The 24300-nt window shown below is 39.4% G+C and overlaps 1 protein-coding gene across 3 annotated transcripts in view; it reads right to left on the reverse strand.

The window, feature by feature from the left end:
- LOC124798027 (myosin-9-like) overlaps window positions 1-22667 on the reverse strand; it is a 242792-nt gene extending 220125 nt beyond the window's left edge. For 2 of the 3 annotated variants that reach the window (XM_047261240.1, XM_047261239.1), the window contains exons 1-4: window positions 22541-22667; window positions 22277-22362; window positions 10451-10527; window positions 10113-10373 (exon numbers count right to left, since the gene is read on the reverse strand). In XM_047261240.1, coding sequence (XP_047117196.1) covers window positions 10113-10373; window positions 10451-10527; window positions 22277-22362; window positions 22541-22579 — 463 coding nt within the window. In that variant the 5' untranslated portion in view covers window positions 22580-22667. Of the gene's footprint in view, window positions 1-10112; window positions 10374-10450; window positions 10528-22276; window positions 22363-22476 lie in introns of all 3 variants that reach the window. The other variant, XM_047261241.1, reaches the window with a different exon arrangement.
- Window positions 22668-24300: the final 1633 nt, after the last annotated feature.

Here is a 24300-nt window from a genome sequence, read left to right on the forward strand (position 1 = left end):
GACCAACTTTGTGATTGGGTTCATGAATTCCTAGCAGATAGAATTCAAGATGATGTTCTTGATGGGGTAAAATTATTACAGGTGAAATAACATTTGAAGTATCCTGAGAGAATCATTTAATACTCACTATACGTATAAATCTGGAAATATCAGCAACTCAATTATGGAGTAAGGACTGTCAGCTGATCCTAAATATAAACAAATGAAACATTGGGCATAAATATGGAGGAAATCATCATCTGATTATCTGCCTTGAGACCATTCACTGAAAGCAGTAAGACTAAAATACACTGCTCTGCATAACTTTAAAGACGAGCTACATAACGTAACATAACATTAACGGGTCAATGGAAATGAGAAAGTGAGAGACCGAGATGCCAGAGATCTCCCAGTCATTTGCAGGAAGTTGGACATCACACAGTGCAAAATGGTGCTGGCCGTGTAACACGAGGCAGTTGAAGGAACACAAAAAGACAAAGTGAGTGAGAGTGGTGGTGGCGGGCATTACAACATTGCCTGCAGACAATGTATGGATGATTTCACATGGGGAAAAATCATTGGGAAACTGGATGAAATGTGATAATTGTAGCCCTGGAGCTTGGTATTGCTCACAGCATTGTCTCACATGCATGGGAAGCATTCCGAAAAACAAGCACTGCTGACCAAATGAGAGGTCATAATCTACCATGGTCAATTATAGCAGCAGATGACCCATACACTGTGCAACATACACGAAGGGACTCGCATCAAACAGCGGGTACAATTACAACCACATTTAACAGGACTGTAAAGTACTCAATCTAATGCTCCACTGTGGCTAGATGACAACACGGGGATGGCCCCTCTCCCCAACGACCAATACATTTTGTGTGACTCAGCTTTGTTAGCTGCAACAGGCAGAATACGTGCTTTGTTGGTGCTACACATTTTAGCAATTTTTACTGAGATAAACTCACGCGCAGTGTTGTTCTTCGGCATGCCAGTGTATAAGTTGGCACAGAACATAAAAAGCCAATTTTGAAATTTTTCTTTGTGTGAGACTGCTTGTACAAGATTTGTGTACCCATTTGAAGTTCTATAATTGCATATTTTACTGTTCGCATCGCTTCTGCATAATCTTTTACTCATTGATATACTGCAACACTTTGAAGATTTGCGAGTGCCGTGATGAACTCTTACCATCATCATCAATTGTAGGCTTAGAGTTAATCATGCTCTTAAATTTTTTGAGACAGTATGCCTATCATCATTCAAAACAATCTTCCTCTAAGTTCAATGTATAAGTGCCTGCGTAATAGGTTATTTTGGACAATTTTCAGATGCTTACAAAACTATACTTTCATAAGTTACGGGTATAAGTGTTGTCAATACATAACATATTTAGTAGCAAATCAGTGTTTGTGGTTCATAGTTGCAGCCAGAGGATACATCACCCCTGAATTTCATTGTGCATTTTTGAGAATTTCCTGAACCTACCATTGTCCTTTGCATAATCTATGAGTAATTTGCAGTAAAACATCATTTGTAATTTAATTAGTGTAGCAGATATTATAAGTAACATTGTGTTGCACATAGTTTTCGCTTAAAGGGGAGTAGCTCTATATATTATCTAAGTTTATCATAAATTAAATCTGTTTTTGAGTTTAATAAAAACTGTAATCAATTTCAAAACATTTTGGGAAACCAGAAATTTTCACCACAGATTTTTGTGTTGCCTTAACAGAAATCTCATTTTGTGTTTTTGCTTCAATTCATATAGGGAATTAGCAACTTTTTAAATCAACAGATTAAAAGATAATCAGTGGGATTAATTTAAAGTTATTTGTTTACTGTCCTGTAATACACTACACCAGCCAAAATGCAGCCCTACTATGAATACTGTTCTCGAACACAGGATGGGTTGATTGATGTTCATAAGCAGCTGGAAAATGCCCTGACTGCTGTCAAATGATTGGCATTTGCTATGAACCTGTGTGTTGGAAGAGCACCCAAGTGTCGTGTACCTGCAATACCTGTACCTGAGGTACCTCACGTACTATCCTGTCCTGCAGATAGTATAGGATCTGTCATTACTCATCCACTTGACTGCGAGCGGCATGTCAATGGTAAATCTAGACACCCTGTACAGGGTGGACGGGGATTAGTGTGGACTCAGAGTGCTGTAGCAATGTCTAACCAACAAGTTTGAAGTGATGTATTCCACTGACACTGAGCCAGTGGGACTCACTTCACCTTCTTTTGGAGAAACGTGTTTTTTATCTCGTGTCAAGAGTAGGCAAATGCAAAAGGGTAGGGGTCAGTTCAAATGTACGGCGAAGGATGGTACACCTTAGGGAAATGGCAGCAAGGGACAGGAAAGGACACCAGGTGCACTCAATGTGTATGAAAAGGCTATTCCAACACCTATTGAGGTAACAGTACACAACCAACCGCAGACTGTGGCACACATTAGAACAAATCATACCCATTGTCTAGGCTCCGAGGTCATACTTGGGTATTTCCCGCAACTGGCAGAGAAGGTTGAGAAGACCAGCCTTGCACATGGAGTTTCAACAAAGCTCACAATTTGCAGCATTGCCCCTTGGATTTGAGTCAAGTGGAAGAACTGAACCAAAGACTTCAAAGGTTGTGTGAGAAGCTAGGCTGCAACTTCCTGAACTTGCGCCATAGGACTGAGAACTGACCCCTAGATGGGTCAGGTGTGCACTACATGCCAGAGACTGCTACTCAGGTAGCTGACTGTACGTGGTGTGCGCACAAGGATTTTTTAGATTAGGCAACTCTCCCCCCCCCCCCCCCCAATCCAGATAAAAATAGCTGTAGGGAACCCAGAAGCATCAGTGTAAAATCAAAAGAAATGCCTCCCACATGTGAAAGTATTAAAACCACAATTGTTAACTGCTGAAGCATTCGCAACAAAGTGTCAAAGCTTGAAGCACCCCTGAAAAGCAGTGAAGCTCTCATAACACTATGTACAGAAATCTGGTTCAAGCCTAAAACAGATAGCAGTGACATTTTTTTGGGGAAAAATTGAGTGTACATCAAGAGGATATGCAAATGGGAAATTGTGGTGGTGGTGGTGGTGGTGGTGTATTTGTCACAGTAGACAAGAAACTCAAATCCACCGAGATAGAAATCGAAGCTGCATGTGAGATTCTCTGGACAAGACTCAGTATCAGAAGGGCATAAAATGATAACTGGATCCTTCTATTGCCCACCAGACTCATCTTCTGATGTAACCAAAAACTTAAGAGAAAACCTCTATTCATGTGTACACAATTTTTCCAATCACAGTGTAATCATCAGTGGAGACTTTGATCATTCAACATTTAATTGGAAAAATTACGTTTTTGTTAGTGGTGGGTGTGATAAAACATCCTGCGAAACATTAATAAATGCCTTCTCTGAAAGCTACCTCGAACGGATAGTTAGAAACCCCACTCATGACAGAAAACGTATTGGTCCTAAAGGCAACAAATAGACCAGACCTCTTTAGGATGTCTATATCAAAACTAGTATCAATGACCATGATGCGGCTGTGGCAACAATGATAACCAAATAACGAAGGACAACTAAAACAAGCACACAGATATACAGGGTGTTTCAAAAAAGACCGGTATATTTGAAACGGCAATAAAACTAAACGAGCAGCGATAGAAATACACCGTTTGTTGCAATATGCTTGGGACAACAGTACAATTTCAGGCAGACAAACTTTCGAAATTACAGTAGTTACAATTTTCAACAACATATGGCGCTGCGGTCTGGGAAACTCTATAGTACGATATTTTCCACATATCCACCATGCGTAGCAATAATATGGCGTAGTCTCTGAATGAAATTATCCGAAACCTTTGACAACGTGTCTGGCAGAATGGCTTCACATGCAGATGAGATGTACTGCTTCAGCTGTTCAATTGTTTCTGGATTCTGGCGGTACACCTGGTCTTTCAAGTGTCCCCACAGAAAGAAGTCACAGGGGTTCATGTCTGGCGAATAGGGAGGCCAATCCACGCCGCCTCCTGTATGTTTCGGATAGCCCAAAGCAATCACACGATCATCGAAATATTCATTCAGGAAATTAAAGACGTCGGCCGTGCGATGTGGCCGGGCACCATCTTGCATAAACCACGACGTGTTCGCAGTGTCGTCTAAGGCAGTTTGTACCGCCACAAATTCACGAAGAATGTCCAGATAGCGTGATGCAGTAATCGTTTTGGATCTGAAAAATGGGCCAATGATTCCTTTGGAAGAAATGGCGGCCCAGACCAGTACTTTTTGAGGATGCAGGGACGATGGGACTGCAACATGGGGCTTTTCGGTTCCCCATATGCGCCAGTTCTGTTTATTGACGAAGCCGTCCAGGTAAAAATAAGCTTCGTCAGTAAACCAAATGCTGCCCACATGCATATCACTGTCATCAATCCTGTGCACTATATCGTTAGCGAATGTCTCTCGTGCAGCAATGGTAGCGGCGCTGAGGGGTTGCCGCGTTTGAATTTTATATGGATAGAGGTGTAAACTCTGGTGCATGAGACGATACGTGGACGTTGGCGTCATTTGGACCGCAGCTGCAACGCGGCGAACGGAAACCCGAGGCCGCTGTTGGATCACCTGCTGCACTAGCTGCGCGTTGCCCTCTGTGGTTGCCGTACGCGGTCGCCCTACCTTTCCAGCATGTTCATCCGTCACGTTCCCAGTCCGTTGAAATTTTTCAAACAGATCCTTTATTGTATCGCTTTTCGGTCCTTTGGTTACATTAAACCTCCGGTGAAAACTTCGTCGTGTTGCAACAACACTGTGTTCTAGGCGGTGGAATTCCAACACCAGAAAAATCCTCTGTTCTAAGGAATAAACCATGTTGTCTACAGCACACTTGCACGTTGTAAACAACACACGCTTACAGCAGAAAGACGACGTACAGAATGGCGCACCCACAGACTGCATTGTCTTCTATATCGTTCACATCACTTGCAGCGCCATCTGTTGTTGAAAATTGTAGCTACTGTAATTTCGAAAGTTTGTTCGCCTGAAAATGTACTGTTGTCCCCAAGCATATTGCAACAAACGGTGTATTTCTATCGCTGCTCATTTAGTTTTTATTGCCGTTTCAAATATACCGGTCATTTTTGAAACACCCCGTATATACGTCCGTAAACCTGCGTAACAAAATCAGTAGTTTCGTATCTCCATGAGGAACTTTAAACTTTCAACACAGGGCAGTAGCATGGATCAAGTTTAAAAGAATAGAAAAGCTCATAATGGGAGGGAACCTCCACAGTATACAGTCACTGTAAAGAAACTGAGATTAGTGGATAATAGGCATAAAACAAAGTGTAGGACTATAGATCTAGAGATGCTAAATGAATGCTCGTTTGTCAAGGGAGCAATATGTGATGCCCTTTAATGACTACAATAGCACAATACTGTCACATAACATTTCACAAAACCCAAAGAAATTCTGGTCATATGTGCAGACTCTTAGTGGCATCAAAGTTAGTTCCAGTCCTTAGCAAGTGAGACAGAAACTGAAAATGGAGGTAGCATGGCAAAAACTGAAATGCTTAAATCTATTTTCGAATGTTACTTTACAAAGTGTGTGTCAGTGGTGATGAGAAACAACTGAAACAGTTACAATTGAACAAAGCTCCAGGGCCCAATGGAATCACTATCGGATTCTATATTGAATTTGCAGGTGAGTTAGCTCTTCTTCTAACAGTAATCTTAGATCCCTTCAATAAAAAGACCAAGCCCAGTTCTTGAAAAAAGGCACAGGTCACATCCGTCAAAGAGAAGGGTAGTAGAAATGATCCACAAAACTACCATCCAATATTTTTGACATTGATTAGTTGTAGAATCTTAGAATATATTCTGAGGTTTCCTGGACAATATGACTTCCTCAATGCCAACCAGCATAGATTCTAAAAACAGCTATCATGTGAAACTCAATGCGTAATTTTCTCATGATATACTGAAAGCTTTGGATCAAAGGAGTCAGGTAGATGCAATATTTCTTGATTTCTGAAAAGCATTTTACTCAGTACAACACCAACACTTATTGTCAAAAGTGCAACAATATGGGGTATCAACTGGAATTTGTGACTGGATTGAGAACTTCTTGGTAGTGAAGACGCAACATGTTATCATGGATGGAGAGTCATTGTCAGATGTAGAAGTAACTTAAGGTGTGCCTCAGGGAAGTGTGTTGGACCCCTTGCTGTTCATGTTGTATGTCAATGACCTTGCAGACAATATTATCGATAACATCAGACTTTTTCCAGATGTCACAGTTATCTATAGTAAAGTACTACCTGAAAGAAGCTGTATAAATATTCAGTCAGATCTGAATAAGATTTAAATGTGGTGCAGTGATTGGCAACTGGCTTTAAATGTTCAGGAATGTAAAATTTTGCACTTCACACACTAAAAAAGAAAACACACGTAGTGTCCTGAAGCTATAATATCAATGAGTCACTGCTGGAATCGGCCAACTCATACAAATACCTGGTTGTAACACTTTGTAGGCATATTAAATGGAACATAGGCTCAGTCGTGGGTAAAGCATGCAGTACACTTCAGTTTATCAGTATAATACTGAAGAAGTGCAATCAGTCTAAAAAGGAGACTGCTTACAAATCAGTCGTGTGGCTAGTTCTAGATTATTGCTCAAGAGCATGGGACCCATTCAAGATAAGACTAACAGGGGATACCGAATGCATACAGAGAGGGACAGCACAAATGGTCACAGGTTTGTTTGATCCATGGGAGAGTGTCACAGAGAGACACTGAAGGAACTAATCTGGTGGACTCTTAAGGATAGAAGTAAATTATCGCAAGAAAGCTTCAAGAACCAGCATTAATGATTATTCAAGGAATGTATTACAACCCCCTATGTATTGCTCACATGGGGATCATGAGAATCAGATTAGAATAATTACTGCACCCACAGAGGTATTCAAACTGCCATTCTTCCCGCACTCCATATGTGGATGGAATGAGAAGCAGCCCTAATAATTGGTACAATGGGGCGTACCCTCTGCCATGCACTTCATGTTGGTTTGCGGAGTGTAGATGAAGATGTATTCAGCTGACAACAGCACATTCTTTTGCGTTGGTGCGAAGAGTAGAGGGACTGGTTCATGGAGGAGTGCTGTTGCATGCTCTTCTCAAATAAGAGCAGATTCTGGAGTAGTGATTCTGCTTGTAGCCTCACATGGTGACATGTGGGAAAATTTAATGCACCCAGGAACAATGTCAAACATCATTTCAGCAGTCCAGATGTCATGGTGTGGGGAGGCACAATTCTGCATGGACATAACTGACCTCCAAATCTCTGAACACAATACACTCATTATTCAACATTATTTTGACTGTAATCCTTCTCCATGTACATTTTTTCAGGGGTGCATTCAGCCCTGACTTATTTTTCTTATGGATGACGTGTGACTGCATCAAACACTGCAGGAAAAAAAGAAGCTCAAGTAAGAGGATATTTGATGAATGGACCGGCTTGGCGATTCCAGTGACGAATCTCATTGAGTACTTCTGGGATGCAGTAGACTTACTGCAGCATTTCAATGACCATACAGCAGTTGACCCCTTGAGTGAGGGAATCCAGCACCCAACTACAAGAAGTCCTCACCACCCTTGCGGCCAGCAGAGGAGAGCCACCACCATCCACGGTGATCACATAACCCATGAAGCATCATGTCCCACCTTTTGTAATGTCCAAGGAACAATCACAAACTGTGGTAATTTCAGTGTAATTATTGCCTTTGAATAAGTGTCTTTTATGTTCGTCACATTATATATTACTTGCAGTTTACTTCGGTACTATATTGCAGCAGTTCTTTCAATGCTTGGTCCAAGTTTCATTAAGCTATGTTACTTGGCACTGCCACATCATGCAGAAGTTGCTTTTGCCCTTAAGATTTGCACACCTGTATCAAGAAGTATGCATTTTGAGCAACATGAAGTGAAAGCAGGGTTGCCACTAGTTTCGCTAAGTGAAATTCTCTGATATTTCCTTGATTTCCAGACAAGTTTTAGCATTTTTCCCTGACAAAATTTGAGATCTCAAGGGTAAGTAAGGACATAAATTGATAAAAAATGCAGTCTTCTATAGTTCTCCCCCGTGTGAGCAAAAATCTTAAGTAGTAATATCAAAATCTTTTGTAATGAACTGTTTTTAGATGGAGAAAGCAAGGGAAATGGTATGTGTGTTCCATTAAGACAACTGATATTTTGTTTCAATAAAATGAAACACATTTGATGAGAAAAATATGCATTTCCTTGGAGTTGCAAGCCACATTTAAAATACCTTCACTGATTTCAGAAATCATCTGAGCAGAAAAAAGTAGGCTTCTTTAAAGAAGTGTGTAAGGCAGGGAAGAGTTGTGTAAAACAACCCTATAGGTGAACACCAATAAAATGTTGGTTCTACTACGTTCGTTATTGTCGGTTATTTACCCACCCTGTTATGTCTTATTTTACAGGTACTGTGAGATTTTTCTTGAAAGAATTATACGAGAACATAGCGTACAAACCGCCAGCGATTGCCACAATTTTCTGCTTATCGTCCCTACTTTATAATATATAAATTATTTTCTAAGTGCCAAAATTTACTATAATAAATAAAATGTCTATAAAATGCCGCACTGTACAATGTACTTGTGGCGAGACCGTCACAATTCCTGAAATCCATCGCCTGTGGCCTCTGGCCTGCTGAGGAGCACTGCAGTCATGGGTCCTTAGATAAACTGTGAAAATCTACTGCATTATGCCACACATTAACAGACCCAGCCTGCGAGCAGATTGCTGAGACCAGATCCGACAGGCAGGGTTTGAACATTTGTGGCCCACTGTGAAAGTCCACTCATGTGGTCAGCTAGTCACGTCAATAGACACCATGTTGATGAAATGAGACCACAGTGATCAATCCCAGCAACAGGTAACTTGCATAAATACTCTGAGAACCAATACTTATGAGGATAGGTAGCAACTCACTGTAAAGATGATCACTGAACCACAGACATGCGCATAGGAAAGACAATCACACTCTCACAACTAAATTTTGGGTCACAGCCTTTGCCAGAAAATGAGAGAGAGCGTTCTCCACATGTACCTTTTGTGCATAGGTGAAAGAGAGGAAGGAGTAGAGAATTATTCTAGCATTTAAAGTACCCTCGTGTATATAGTATAGACGTAGAGCAGATATTATCCACAATTACAGACTACATACACCACAATAGGTCAGAGGCAAGCAAACTTAATCGACTGATAATGGATCATTTGCCATTAAATACATCATCCACTGCTCATTAGGGCAGAAATGTCAAATCATTGAAGTAAAGAAAGAAAAAATACCTCTTAAACTTAATACAAAATAATTTCATCGTGTGATTAAAACATTTTCCTTCAACAACAAAACTACAACAGTATAACCTGCTGTGCAAGTCCAGCATGTCCCAAACTAAAAACAACAAAAAGTAATGAGGTCTGATTCAACAAACTAGACCCTGTTTTAAGAGGAGATGAATTATTTGTGTGTTGGACATCCATGGACTATGTCACCTGTCTAATATTCTTCAACAAGGGGGTATCTCTGTGGTGTAGTTAGTTTCATTTAAAATTTAATGTGTTCTATGGATAATGTTTCAATTAATAAGGGTATTTGTAAGTCCTGATATTCTGAAATAAGTCCAAAATGATGATGTCCCTGTTCACAAAGTCATATTTGATCAGGTGCAGTCTGGATAACGAGAATGAACTCACCAGACTTACTATTCATTACACTAATTTAAAATGGAGTGTCTAGTCCTACAGTGGAACAGCTGCTATAACTTCTCCTATATCAATTGTGACACAGTCCGAGATCCATCACACTTTTAAAATAAGCCAATGCTGCATTAATAACATCCATTTTAGTGTTTACATTACTTTGTTAGCCACTTGCAATTAATAAAATGAACACCATACTCAGCTGATTGTGTAGTTTAAGAGGTGGGCTCTCTTGTCCCAAAACATGCTTGAGCACAAACAGCAAATTCACACTAAGATCTTTCAGGATGTATCAGATTTATCAATAAAAATTAATAAATTTATTTATTTACCACTTTCTAAAGTTGCTTCCTTCACCAATGTTTTCGTGACAGCACTGGTATCATTTGGTATTTTCTCAATAAATGTTTTCACACGGACTTGCATTTCCTCACTAAGCCTGCAGCACAGAGCATTTTGTATCCAGTCCGAAGCACTACTTCTCATCGTGCAGTAAAATAAAATTAAAGACAGTAAACACAAAAGTTCCTCACAGTCTTCATCACTCATGACACGATACAGTTCAGAGTCCAAATAATAGCTTGGGAAATGTTCTGCAAAAAGAAATAAAGTCAGAATTTATTACTCATTGTTTTCCAACATTTACATGACCATAAAGTAGCACAATTACCTTTAATAAACGATGTTAAGCCTTCCATTACGTCAGTGTCAAAAACTTCAGCTTCTTTCCATGTCACATCATCTGAACTGGAATTAAAACCAAACACACACACAAAGAAGAAATAATTTAATGACATTCACAATGTATACAAACATTTTCTGCATCTTAAGCAGTGGCATTACGGGTGATGTAAGATGCCTGGGTATTTATAAGTTGGGACAAATGTGCAGGTATTTATGCATTTCAAAGTTTAATTGATAAGTGACACATTAAAAAAATTAAGCTGATATTTTTTATTGGGAAAGGTGTTTAGCAACACTACAACTTTAGTGGTTGGGTAAACAAGTTGAAATAGCTGCTTGACAGTTAGGGGAAGGGGAGAATTGTTATGAGAAATTGGACCGTAAACATAACTTTTCACATCTCTAATGAGGTCCATTCTTAGGGCAGTACATAAGGAAAGAAGAAAAACAATAATCAAGTTTAAAAGTAATTTTCAACATAGAATATAGTTTATATTAAGTAGATGACCTGTAGGTAGGATTTTTACTTATACTTTGTACTGCAAAAAAATTAAAAGACTGTTCGCAGTCAGTTCCATGATCTTTATAAGTTGAAGGAGAATCAAGGAGCTCAGGCTCTACCTCAGATTCCCCGGAATCTGATTCCTCACTGACTACTGGGTTGCTTTCCATTTTGTCTCTGCTTGGATTGTTCAGTGTGGATTTTTCCTTGGTATCAGATGGATTAGATCATGTCCCTGCTCCATTCATCGACTTCCAGTTATGGGAGAGGTAGGATAGTTTTGCAGCTCTCTGATGAATGTTACACATAGTTTTAAGTGTAAACATTTACCAATTTTTAATATCAGGAGTATCATCTAAACCCTTATTTTAATTGGTAAATTACACATTCTAGCAGCAAAAACTTTAGAAAGTACTCTATTTATAAATGCCCAGATTTTGGGCATTTAAAACAGCTTTCGACAAATCCCCAATCACGAATTTTTGCAAAGACATCGTCACTACTGCTGTGGAGGCTGAGTTTGTGAAACGGCTTTTGATGCAGTACACCACCAAGACGATTTCTCCCTGCCACTATTACACAGCTATGCCCCAGAGTCAGCTAACAGGATAGGAGAATGAAGATTCTACAACACTCCAACAAATTAGAAGCAAAGTCACACATATGAGTTAAAGGGTTTACTTATCTTTGTGACTAGTTGAAGAGCGAAGTCTGCAACACTGCATGTAATATAACAAAAAATGCCCTCAATGACTAAGTGCAAATAATTCTAGGTAAACTTCGCAGTACATAGCAAATGCAATTTACAACAACTGTCTGTTCACTTCTAAGAGTGCACTAAACGACGTTCCCCGCCCAAGTCAGCCCTGGACAATGATCTATAACCAAGTGGGCAAGAGCTGCTCTTCAATCTTCAAGGAGGCCTCCGTCCGTTGTTGTCCAGTCACTGGTGGATTGTACTCAGTTGGCAATTGGCCGAAGTGAAGTCACTTTCTTCATCCTCAGCGCCACCAGTGGCGATGGTGGAACTCGTGCAAGTGGCGAGTCTATAGCACTGGCACCAGCTTGCATCTTTGCCTCTGTGATGCTTTTGCCCTGGCTGTGACTTGTTCGGATGACACAGCAGTAAATGTCGTGTCCATTGGGAATTTATACACCCCACATGACTGTATAAGATTCCCTCATGCTCAAAATTGTATCAATTGATAAATAATTCTCAAATTTTCTACAGCTGTCTGCTGGTTCACCAGGCCAGTTTAGGTGCAACAGGCTGCCTTAGTGTTCATTAAACAAGGAACATCAGCACGCAGCCCTGTGAACACAACTGTTGTCACCTTGGGAGACAGCAGTGTCTGTACCATATCCATCGTGGAAATAAATGGCAACACTTCACCACCAATAATGCTGAAACAGTAATCACAGTTTATGTTGACAGTAACCCATCTGAGTGAGACCAAGTGATGGTGTGGAAACCACCTCCAAAAACTATCACAGAATCACCTAGAACCTGAGTTACACCCAACCACAGATTGCAGGGCAGAATGCTGCATAGAGCCATACGTACACTGAGGTATGATTTGGAAAGAGGTACAACCATAAATCACTGGACTGTACTACATGTCTCTAGTCAGATGTAGGTGGTTTCTGTGTTTGACTCATTCAAGATGTGCAGCTTAATGTGCCAATCTAGTCTGTAATAGCCTTCAGTGAGCTACCCAGCTTCAAATGCCCATGCATACTGTTCCCTTCAGTGTTCATTTGGAAACTGGTTGACATGGACCTGCAGTCACTGGCAGGAGCAGTTTTAATCAGGTCTAAAACCTACTGTCAATGACAAGATTTCGCACTGACCTCTTGTCCCTGTCAGGCTGTGTTCAAACTGCACATCAGGCTGAGATAGGCCAGAATACCAAACACAGTTTTTTAGATTGTGGCGTTCACAGTGACAGCCTAACCAGGACGGCACTATAGTCTGCCGTCATTAAGAACATTTAATATTTATGGCACAAACTAGTGTAACTACGCATGGGTTTCTTCAGTAAACACATCACCACCATCTCATTTGTTTTATAAGGGAGTTTTAGTGTTCATATTAACTTATTGTTTCCCTTTCAACAAAAGCTGCCTGACAAAATTACTTAGCTCCTGCTTTTTATTTTTTAAGCATTTGAATGGTTTCTGCCTGAAGTCATCTTATTAACTTTTTTAAGCACCAGTGTTTTTGCCTGAAACCACAGATGCTGTTGCACAACAGAGACATCTTGTGGTATACTGAGGTACTTCTACGAATGTAGTGTGTTGTAGCAGTACTTACAGTTTTCAATGTGACAGTCGACATGGTGATCATGCTACACATGATTCTAGGAGATTGTACCAGGCTTAAAAAAAAAAAAGTGTCTGTACTAATATCACTGACAGTGGTGAAAGTAAGTGTATCTAAAGTTATTATTAACATATATTTGAGTCTGTACTACTGCTTTTGTGAGTAGCTTCAAACTGAAACCACTGGGGCAGTAAGGTAGTTTTGATACAAAATTCAGTTAAATTTTATGCCATCTTGGTTGTTATTTAGGACTATAATTTGCTGTAGATGTTATGAATTTATGGTAGTTTCACGACATGGAATTTTGTCTTGGAAAACTGTTAATTTACTTTCAAATGTGTCACATGAAATGATGGGTAGTTTGCCACTGGATGTTTCTGCTTCCTTCCTCAGTAGTCCCCATTCTTTTATTACATCAAATGTAAATTCAACAAATCATCTTCGTCTAGAGGTCATATAGTTTAACAGATACCCTGTAGCCCCAACATCTGAAGAAAATGTCTCCTAGGCATAGTCCATGTCAAGTCAGGCAGGCTAGGAAAAAATCTTACCTTTATAGTATCTGATATTATTGAATTTAGCTTGCGTTAAAATGAAGGACCAAGTAAGGGACACATGTCGCTTTGTTTTCTCCAAAAAATTTCTGCTCTGAGATACAGCTCTCCAAAGATGACACTGTGCATATCATTTTGAAGATGCGAATTTTGGAAAAGAATTTAAAATGCTGTATTCCTGGAATAGTTCTAGATCTTTTGTTGGGTTTTCTTTATTTCAAAGATAACTGCTTTATGATTACAAAGAAATACTCCATTTCGACTTATCTATCAAAGTTCTTTTACTACGGAAATAACTTGGTCCAGTTATTTCACTATTTCTTTAGGCGCATAGTCCATATCACTTCAGGCAGATAGGTTACCTTCATAGTCTAAGAAACATGTTCTCCCCCCCCCCCCCCCCCTTCAAAAAATTCCTGCCTCGAGATACAGGCCTCCAAAGAGGACACTTCGAACACCATTTTGAAGATGCAAATTTCGGAAAAATCTTTAAAATCTTTTATTTCTGTAACAGTTCTAGATATTTTGTTAGTTTTTTTATTTGAAACATAATTTCTTTATGATTACAATGGTATCCTCTGTTTAATCATCTGTCAAAGTTCTTTTACTGTCGCCTTATGATTTTTTTTTTTTTTTTTTTTTCAAAATAGCCTATCCAGAAAAGTTAGATTTTTTTTCTGTTGATTAGTAGCCTACCCTGTAGTACTATATTATCTGTAAAGGAGAGCTTCCACCATTAAGTTGGACAGGTTTTATTTTTTAAAAAAACCTTTTTTTTAACTTTCAAGGGTAATGTATGCCTTCACTGAAGTTGTTTCTTACTAATTTCTTTGTTACAATGTTTATTTCTATTGTCTTTGTTGCAGGTATTTCTTACACGTTGTTGTAGTTTCTTGCCAGTTTATTTGTCGTGGTTGTTCATTGCAGGTTTCTGCATTGTAGTTCTTCAAAGTGCTAATTTGTTTGCTGAAGAGGCTTGTAAGGAACCTGAGACCATCCAGTGAGTTCTGAATTTTTGTGGGGAATTTTCCAGCTGCAGTGTGTTTTGTGAAAAGGATTGTTTGAAATGTGTTCTGACTGGAGCCACAGGAGAGTGAAGTGTGTTGACTATTTGCATACCCATAAAAGAGTGACATCTAAGAAAGAAAGAAAGAAAGGGAAAAAAAGAAGACTTTGTTCAGGAAGAGAATAGGTGTTCTCAATTGAAGACTGTTTCAAAGAGAAGATGTTTCCAGTGACAACTTTTTGTGTTCTAAATGTTGTGACAGAATAACAACAATGATAGTATCTGAACAAAGTGAAGCCTCCCATGGTGCAGATGCAGATTTGGCATCAATAGAGAAAGAATTAAACACCGTAAATCAGTCAACTACAGACGTGGGTGTTAGTCCTGTTAAGAAAGCGTGGTCAGTGAAGTCGAGTCATAGCACTATGCATCAAGAAAGCGCAGAGAAATTACTAAAGCTGTGGATGAATACACTACAGCAAAACTGACCTCTCTCTTCAAAGTAGAAATTCCATCTTCAGAAGAAAATGAACCAAAGCACTCTTGTGCCTCTTGCCAGGAATTTTTCACAAATATCAATTCAGCTGTTGAATATTGTGCATCCTACAGTGAAAAAGTGCAAGTTTTAACTATTACTCCAGAGACATTTTCAAACAAAACAATTTTGAACCATGTTCCATCAGTATGAAAATATATGGTAGACAAATAAAGAAATGTGATGTCTGTAAAAGGAGCTTTTGGAAGACCAGATCCTTATTATGGTCAAGTTCAGATAGTGCAGTCATTTTATCTGGAAGATAAATGGGACTGTTCTCACCAGAGTGCCAACAAAAAAGACACTGTAACAGTTGAAGCTCAAAAAGTTATGAAAGTGAAGAGGTACATGACTCACAGCATTAAAGAAACTTTTGGAATTTATAAAAGCAACTATACAATTTCACACATTGGAAGATCAAAACTTTATGCACTATGACCTATATGGTTAGTTCCACACCCAGTTGGATATGTCTTTATGTGTGTACTGCGTGAATTTTGAACTTTGTGTGGTAACTTTGAAGAACTTCACTGCAGCATGTGACATATGACAACTTGGTTGGGCATGTGAAGTCATTAGCAGTCCATGAAATCTTACATATCCAGACCCCTCATTCTTTTGTCGAAAGAGGAAATTGAAGAATTCCGTGATAATAAAAAGAAGAATGATCCAAACAAAATACTCCTGTGAAAGAAATTCAGCACACACATTTTTGGACTCAAAGAGATGGGTGAACTCATATTGCACGCACTTTAAAGAGCAAGAAAGAATAAATTTCATTTGTTTAGCCAACACCTCAGAAACAGCAGAATAATATTCAGATTCACAACCTGAGATGGGGATGTTTGTGGCGTGTGTGTATGACAGAGTGGTGGATTGCAGAGATTATAGACACCAGTTACGAGTTAAATGAAATTGTAATGAACTTCATGCTACCACATGGTCCAGCTGTTGGATAAGGTTTTCAGCTGAAGGACAGCAACAACACCATCAGTGATCACTTCATGCTCACAATGTTTTGAGGATTCTAAGTGCTCCAGTTCCTATTGGTTCAACAGGAAGGCATCACTTCATATCAAAGGAAGATACTGAAGTTGTAGAAAACATTTTTAGTTCATTGACTGGCTAATTTCATTACAAAACAGAGTGTTGTATAAATTGAAACCTTTGGACCTTTCACATACATTTTGAAACCATGCTCGAAAAATGAGTCTCTTACTCATCTTTCAAAACTAAAATGGTGTTAAATAAGGCTGTGTTTTGACTTTTATGAGCCTGTTACGTCATAATAAAAGAGGTTTAATGTATGGAAAAAAATTTCAAAAGCGGAAGCTCTCCTTTACAGGGAACGTAGGGAAATACGGAAGCGTCTGATCCCACCCGTCTGATTTGACCCATGACATCACAAATATGGCGGAAACGCCCATAAACCATGATTTTCATATGGCACATATAAAGCCGTTACGTACACATTATAAACACGAAAACACTTTGAAAAACAAACACACACACACACACACACACACACACACGTTCCACAAAAAGCCTAATGACACTAACGGGACAAGTGCGGGAAATTGTGGGTTTTTGGGTGGGGACAATCTAAACATAAACAAATTTAGACACTCACCCCCGTACAAAACCACGCAAAATGATGGAAAAAAAAAAGAAGAAACGACAACAAAAAACTCCCCAAATTCCACTAAACACAATATCATCTGGAATCTGACACTTCCCTTGACCTATATAGCTCAACAGCAGCTCCCGATCCCACAAATTAGGATCGAAAACTTCCCCTAACCTATATAGCTCAACAGAAACTCCCGATCCCATAAACTGGAATCGAACACCTCCCCTAACCTATATCGCTCAACAGCAGCTCCTGATCCCGTAAATTGGGATCAAACACTTCCCAAACAGATGTAAAAACTTTATCAGCCTCAACGCGGTATTTCTCATCATTTCTCACAGACGCGCGCTATTAATTTTATCCTTCATATTCATTCCTCAAGAAAAACAACAACCGATTAATTTCCTCAAATTACCACACGACCTACAGCGAACAAAACTAAATTAACCTCCACACAAAATCACTAAATCGTTAACTCACTGAAACGAATTCCACTACAAACACAGCCAACATTCGAACAATTCTGTATAATGAGCAAGACCAAATTGAGCCCATTATACCACACAAAAGAAAGCTCTGAACATACCACTAGAGCGCACACACCACAACACCCTTACGTCACGGGTCAAAGCCAACGGGTGGGATCGGACGCTTCTGTCGACCCGAATGTAGGACTATATGGTATTAATAAACAGAAAGGAGCGGCAGGGAGGGGGGGGGGGGGAATTAAAATTTTATGGATTGGCCTTTTTTGAAGAAAAAAAGTATTTCCATAAATTATAAAAAGTTTGGAATGCTATAGTGAAAGAACTTTGGCAGATAAGTCCAAATGGAGTATTTCTTTGTAATCATAAAGCAATTGTCTTTCAACAAAAAAATAAAATAAAATAAAAAATAAAAACCCAATAAAATATCTAGAACTTTTCTAGAGACAGACACAGCATTTTAAAATTTTTTCCAAAATTTGTATTTTCAAAATGGTATGCACAGTGTCATCTTTGGGAGAGCTGTACGTCCGAGCATAAATTTTTTTTGGAGAAAACAAAAAAATAAGTGTTCCTTAACATATGCTAAATTCAATAACGTCCGAGACTATGGAGGTAAGATTTCTTCCTAGCATGCGTGAATTCACATGGACTTATGCCTAATTAATATAATTCAACACCCATTACAATTTTTAGTTTATTTTGTTTTTTGTAAGGTGAGCACAAAGTGCTCCCTCCCCCCAGGTGGTAATCCACATTATGGAAAACGCCTTGGTATTGAGGATTAAGAGGACGCAATACAGTCAATTTCAAACAATTACTGTTCGGTTACATTACAAAAGCAAAGGTAAATAGGAGCTTGCATTTCCTCATTGTTCTACCATTTTTTAACGAGACATTTTTAGTGGATTATGTACCATGTATGTTAATCAATGAAAAAAAAAAAAAATAAAAAATAAAAAAAAATATAAAAAAAAAATGGTGGAATGCCTTTCATTACCTTGGAATTTAACTTTCAGTTCTAGTTTTTATAAGCAATACAGATAGTCGTACCGTAGGTGCAACCACAACGGAGGGATATCTGTTGAGAGGCCACACAAATGTGTGGTTCCTGAAGAGGAGCAGCAGCAGCCTTTTCAGTAGTTGCAGGGGCAACAGTCTGGATGATGGACTGATCTGGCCTTTTAACACTAACCAAAATGGCTTTGCTGTGTTGGTACTGTGAACGGCTGAAAGCAAGGGGAAACTACAGCCGTAATCTTTCCCAAGGGCATGCAGCTTTACTGCACGGTTAAACGATGATGGCGTCCTCTTGCGTAAAATATTCCGGAGATAAACTAGTCTTCTATTCGGATGTCCAGATGGGGACTACTCAGGAGGACGTTGTTATCAGGAGAAAGAAAACTGACGTTCTACGGGTCGGAGCGTGGAATGTCAGATCCCTTAATCGGGCAGGTAGGATAAAAAATTTAAAAAGGGAAATGGATAGGTTAAAGTAAGATGTAGAGGGATTTAGTGAAGTTCAGTGGCAGGAGGAACAAGACTTTTGGTCAGGTGAATACAGGGTTATAAATATAAAATCAAATAGAGGTAATGCAGGATTAGGTTTAATAATGAATAGGAAAACAGGAATACGGATAAGCCACTACAAACAGCATAGTGAATGCATTATTGTTGTCAAGATAGATACGAAGCCCACGCCTACCACAATAGTACAAGTTTATATGCCAACTAGCTCAGCAGATGAAGAGATTGATGAAATGTATGATGAGATAAAAGAAATTATTCAGATAGTGAAGGGAGACGAAAATTTAATAGTCATGGGTGACCGAAATTCGATAGTAGGAATAGGAAGAGAAGGAAACATAGTAGGTGAATATGGAATGGAGGTAAAGAGTGAAAGAGGAAGCCGCATGGTAGAATTTTGCACAGAGCATAACTTCATAGCTAACACTTGGTTCAAGAATCATGAAAGAAGGTTGTATACATGGAAGCAGCCTGGAGATACTGGGAGGTTTCAGATAGATTATATAATGGTAAGACAGAGATTTAGGAACCAGGTTTTAAATTGTCAGACATTTCCAGGGGCAGATGTGGACTCTGACCACAATCTATTGGTCATGAACTGTAGATTACAACTGAAGAAACTGTAAAAAGGTGGGAATTTAAGGAGATGGGACCTGGATAAACTGAAAGAACCAGAGGCTGTAGAGAGTTTCAGGGAGAGCATTAGGGAACCATTGACAAGAATGGGGGAAAGAAATACAGTAGAAGAAGAATGGGTAGCTTTGAGGGATGAGGTAGTGAAGGCAGCAGAGGATCAAGTAGGCAAAAAGCCGAGGGCTAATAGAAATCCTTATATAACAGAAGAGAGATTGAATTTAATTGATGAAAGGAGAAAATACAAAATGAAGCGGGCAAAAAGCAATACAAACGTCTCAAAAATGAGATCAATAGGAAGTGCAAATTGGCTAAGCAGGGATGGCTAGAGGACAAATGTAAGGATGTAGAGGCATATATCACTAGGGGTAAGATAGATAGGCCTACTGCCTACAGGAAAATTAAAGAGACCTTTGGAGAAAAGAGAACCACTTGCATGAATATCAAGAGCTAAGATGGAAACCCAGTTCTAAGCAGCAAAGAAGGGAAAGCAGAAAGGTGAAAGGAGTATATAGAAGGTCTATACAAGGGCGATGCACTTGAGGACAATATTATGAAAATGGAAGAGGATGTAGATGAAGATGAAATGGGAGATACGCTATTGCGTGAAGAGTTTGACAGAGCACTGAAAGACCTAAGGCGAAAAAAGGCCCTGGGAGTAGACAACATTCCATTAGAACTACTGATAGCCTTGAGAGAGCCAGCTCTGACAAAACTCTACCATCTGGTGAGCAAGATGTATGAGGCAGGCGAAATACCCACAGACTTCAAGAAGAATATAATAATTCAAATCCCAAAGAAAGCAGGCATTGACGGATGCGAAAATTACCGAACTATCAGTCTAATAAGCCACGGCTGCAAAATACGAACCCGAATTCTTTACAGATGAAAGGAAAAACTGGTAGAAGCTGATCTCGGGGAAGATCAGTTCGGATTCCTTAGAAATGTTGGAACACGTGAAGCAATACTGACCCTACGACTTATCTTAGACAATAGATTAAGGAAAGACAAACCGATGTTTCTAGCATATGTAGATTTGGAGAAAGCTTTTGACAATGTTGACTGGAATATCCTCTTTCAAATTCTGAAGGTGGCAGTGGTAAAATACAGGGAGTGAAAGGCTATTTACAATTTGTACAGAATGAATATTACATTGTTGTATTGGGCCACTGGAAGTTGGTTGGTTGGTTTGGGGAAGGAGACCAGACAGCGTGGTCATCGGTCTCATCGGATTAGGGAAGGATGGGGAAGGAAGTCGGCCGTGCCCTTTCAGAGGAACCATCCCGGCATTTGCCTGGAGTGATTTAGGGAAATCACGGAAAACCTAAATCAGGATGTGCGGACGCGGGATTGAACCGTCGTCCTTCCGAATGCGAGTCCAGTGAATTTGTACAGAAACCAGATGGCAGTTATAAGAGACGAGGGACATGAAAGGGAAGCAGTGGTTGGGAAGGGAGTGAGACAGGGTTGTAGCCTCTCCCCGATGCTATTCAATCTGTATATTGAGCAAGCAGTAAAGGAAACAAAAGAAAAATTCGGAGTAGGAATTAAAATCCATGGAGAAGAAATAAAATCTTTGAGGTTCGCCGATGACATTGTAATTCTGTCAGACACAGAAAAGGACCTGGAAGAGCAGCTGAACAGAATGGACAGTGTCTTGAAAGGAGGGTATAAGATGAACATCAACAAAAGCAAAACGATGATAATGAAATGTAGTCGAATTAAATCAGGTGATGCTGCGGGAAATATATTCGGAAATGAGACACTTAAAGCAGTAAATGAGTTTTGCTATTTGGGGAGCAAAATAACATGATGGTCGAAGTAGAGAGGATATTAAATGTATATTGGCAATGGCTAGGAAAGCGTTTCTGAAGAAGAGAAATTTGTTAACATCGAGTATAGATTAAGGCGTCAGGAAGTCGTTTCTAGAAGTATTTGTATGGAGTGTAGCCATGCATGGAAGTGAAATGTGGATGATAAATAGTTTAGACAAGAGGAGAAAAAGAAGCTTTCGAAATGTGGCGCTACAGAAGAATGCTGAAGATTAGATGGGTAGATCACATACCTAATGGGGAGGTACTGAATAGAATTGGGGAGAAGAGAAATTTGTGGCACAACTTGACTAGGAGAAGAGATCGCTTGGTAGGGCATATTCTGAGGCATCAAGGGATCACCAATTTAGCATTGGAGGGTAAAAATCGTAGAGGGAGACCAAGAGATAAATACACTAAACAAATTCAGAAGGATGTAGGTTGCAGTAGGTACTGGGAGTTGAAGATGCTAGCACAGGATAGAGTAGCATGGAGAGCAGCATCAAACCAGTCTCTGGACTAAAGACCACAACAACATGGTAAAACGCGTTAAATGATGCAAAGGTAAACATTAGGCTACGCTACACACCAATTGTTACCGCAGTCTTTCACATTCCCATTTGTTGTCGCGCCACCAATACCCTTTATTTGTTTTGATACTGGCTTCAGTCATAACTTTCTTTCCCTTGCGACAAGTAATCACTGACGCACACACGTGGAGATACGACCTTCATACTACTAAAAAATTAATGGTGCTGAAATTAATGCTAGAAAATTATCATCGGTTACACCTAAAAGAAACTTACGTTAGCTTCAGAAGCCTAGCCAGCAATCTTCCACGGGCACCCTTCGTAAAACATGTGACGTCGACGTCATCAAACACACAGTTAATCTGTAACAATAAATACAGAACTCGAAAAAAACTTCAAACATAATAACACCTACAACCTAACTATACACGGAAAATTAGTCTTAACGCATCCCGACTCGCCCAATAACAACACACCTTTCCTCCCCACAAGCTTTTAACACACCGAAAAGCACTTAATTAAAAAATCAATGGTCCTCACCCAGTTAAAAACAACGTCTTGCCACTGTAACAAAGCCATTTTTTCTTTTTCGCGGCCACTAGAATTGGATAAATTATAAACTGTTCATAAACAACACCAGTTTGAACGTCAAAATTCTGTTTGAAATTTGCGTCCTCGCGATTGGTCGATTTCCACCAATGATACAGTACACAGTGTCAAAGTTCATCATGTACACAAGGCTATTCCTACTCGTTTATGTCTTAAATTTTGTATATGAGTCTTGAGGGCATAGCCGTGCATCTAAATAAAAAATTGCCTTTTGTATATTTTTTGGCCTCCTGCATTAGTTGTAAGACGTCAGTTTGGTGAACCAATGATCGTGCGCCATAAGTGAGCTGTCGTTTTCACATTAAAATATTTATAAGTCGAGCATGCAGTTTATGTTTTTAACGAAGTCCGATCGTAATTATTACACGCAAACTATTTCTTTGTATTGACAAATAACGGCAACACAGTCTCGAGTCACAAATTTGCTGCTTCGACGAGCACGTCTGGGCTTGTAGCTAAACTCGCATCAGTAAAGAAAGAATTTTTGGCGAAAAAAGCTCAACGCCTTCTATCTCATTTTTCTGACGGCGTATCCTTGCTTTTTGCTGGCAATGCAATGCATCCTCCCTTCGTCGATATTTTACTTTCTTATTTAATTTTAAAATAAAAAAAATCAATACCTTAGAAAGGAGGGTTTCATTATATTGTAGACCATTTTACAGGTCGATGTGAAAAATAATAATTTTCTATATGAAATTTTATTGTGACTGCTCTGTTATAGAAATTTTTTTCTGTTTCATGCACGCAATGAAAACAGGTAATGTATTGATAAAAGCTGTTTGAAGCTGAAGAGAAGCAAAATATCGTTTTTTGTTCTCAGAATGAGATTTTCACTCTGCAGCGGAGTGTGCACTGATATGAAACTTCCTGGCACATTAAAACTGTGTGCCGGACCGAGACTCAAACTCGGGACCTTTGCTTTTCTACTATTTGAGCTACACAAGAATGACTCTCGACCCCTCCTCACAGCTTCAGTTCTGCCAGTGCCTCGTCTCCTACCTTCCATACTTCACAGAAGCTCTTCTGCGAACCTTGCAGAACTAGCAGTCTTGGAAGAAAGGATATTACGGAGACATGGCTTAGCCACAGTGTGTTGAATGTTTCCAGAATGAAATTTTCACTCTGCACCAGAGTGCGCCCTGATATGAAACTTCCTCTCAGACGAGGTACTGGCAGACCTGATGCTGTGAGAATGGGTGGTGAGTCAAGATTGGGTAGCTCAGATGGTAGAGCACTTGCCCACAAAAGGCAAAGGCCTCGAGTTCGAGTCACAGTCTGGCACACAGTTTAAATCAGGTATGAAGTTTCGTGATTTTTTCTGTTGTCCGTCACTCTTTGGTTGCTTTAAAATTCATGTAGGTGTGTTCCATATATGCAACTAAATGAATGACAGTTTTTTTCATTGTCATATGCGTTTCGCTTCTTTTATTAGTGAGGTGTCTTCAGTAGCTTGTGATACATGTTTCTTTTTATACATATAATAAATGTATTATGTAGTGATTGCACCATATTACTGTGTTTCATTTTGTCATCTGTTTTCTCTTCTTTTTCAGATGACAATCAGCATTTGTAGCAAAAATTTCGTGAGGTGAAATTATAGTTCGCTGTTACTTACGATTTTCAGTTCTGTTAGCCCTTTTGTGCGGTTGCGGATGTGTTCATTAGTCACCATGCTTCAGCTGGCCGATTTC

This window comes from Schistocerca piceifrons, chromosome 5 (assembly GCF_021461385.2).
Source record: "Schistocerca piceifrons isolate TAMUIC-IGC-003096 chromosome 5, iqSchPice1.1, whole genome shotgun sequence".
Taxonomy (NCBI): domain Eukaryota; kingdom Metazoa; phylum Arthropoda; class Insecta; order Orthoptera; family Acrididae; genus Schistocerca; species Schistocerca piceifrons.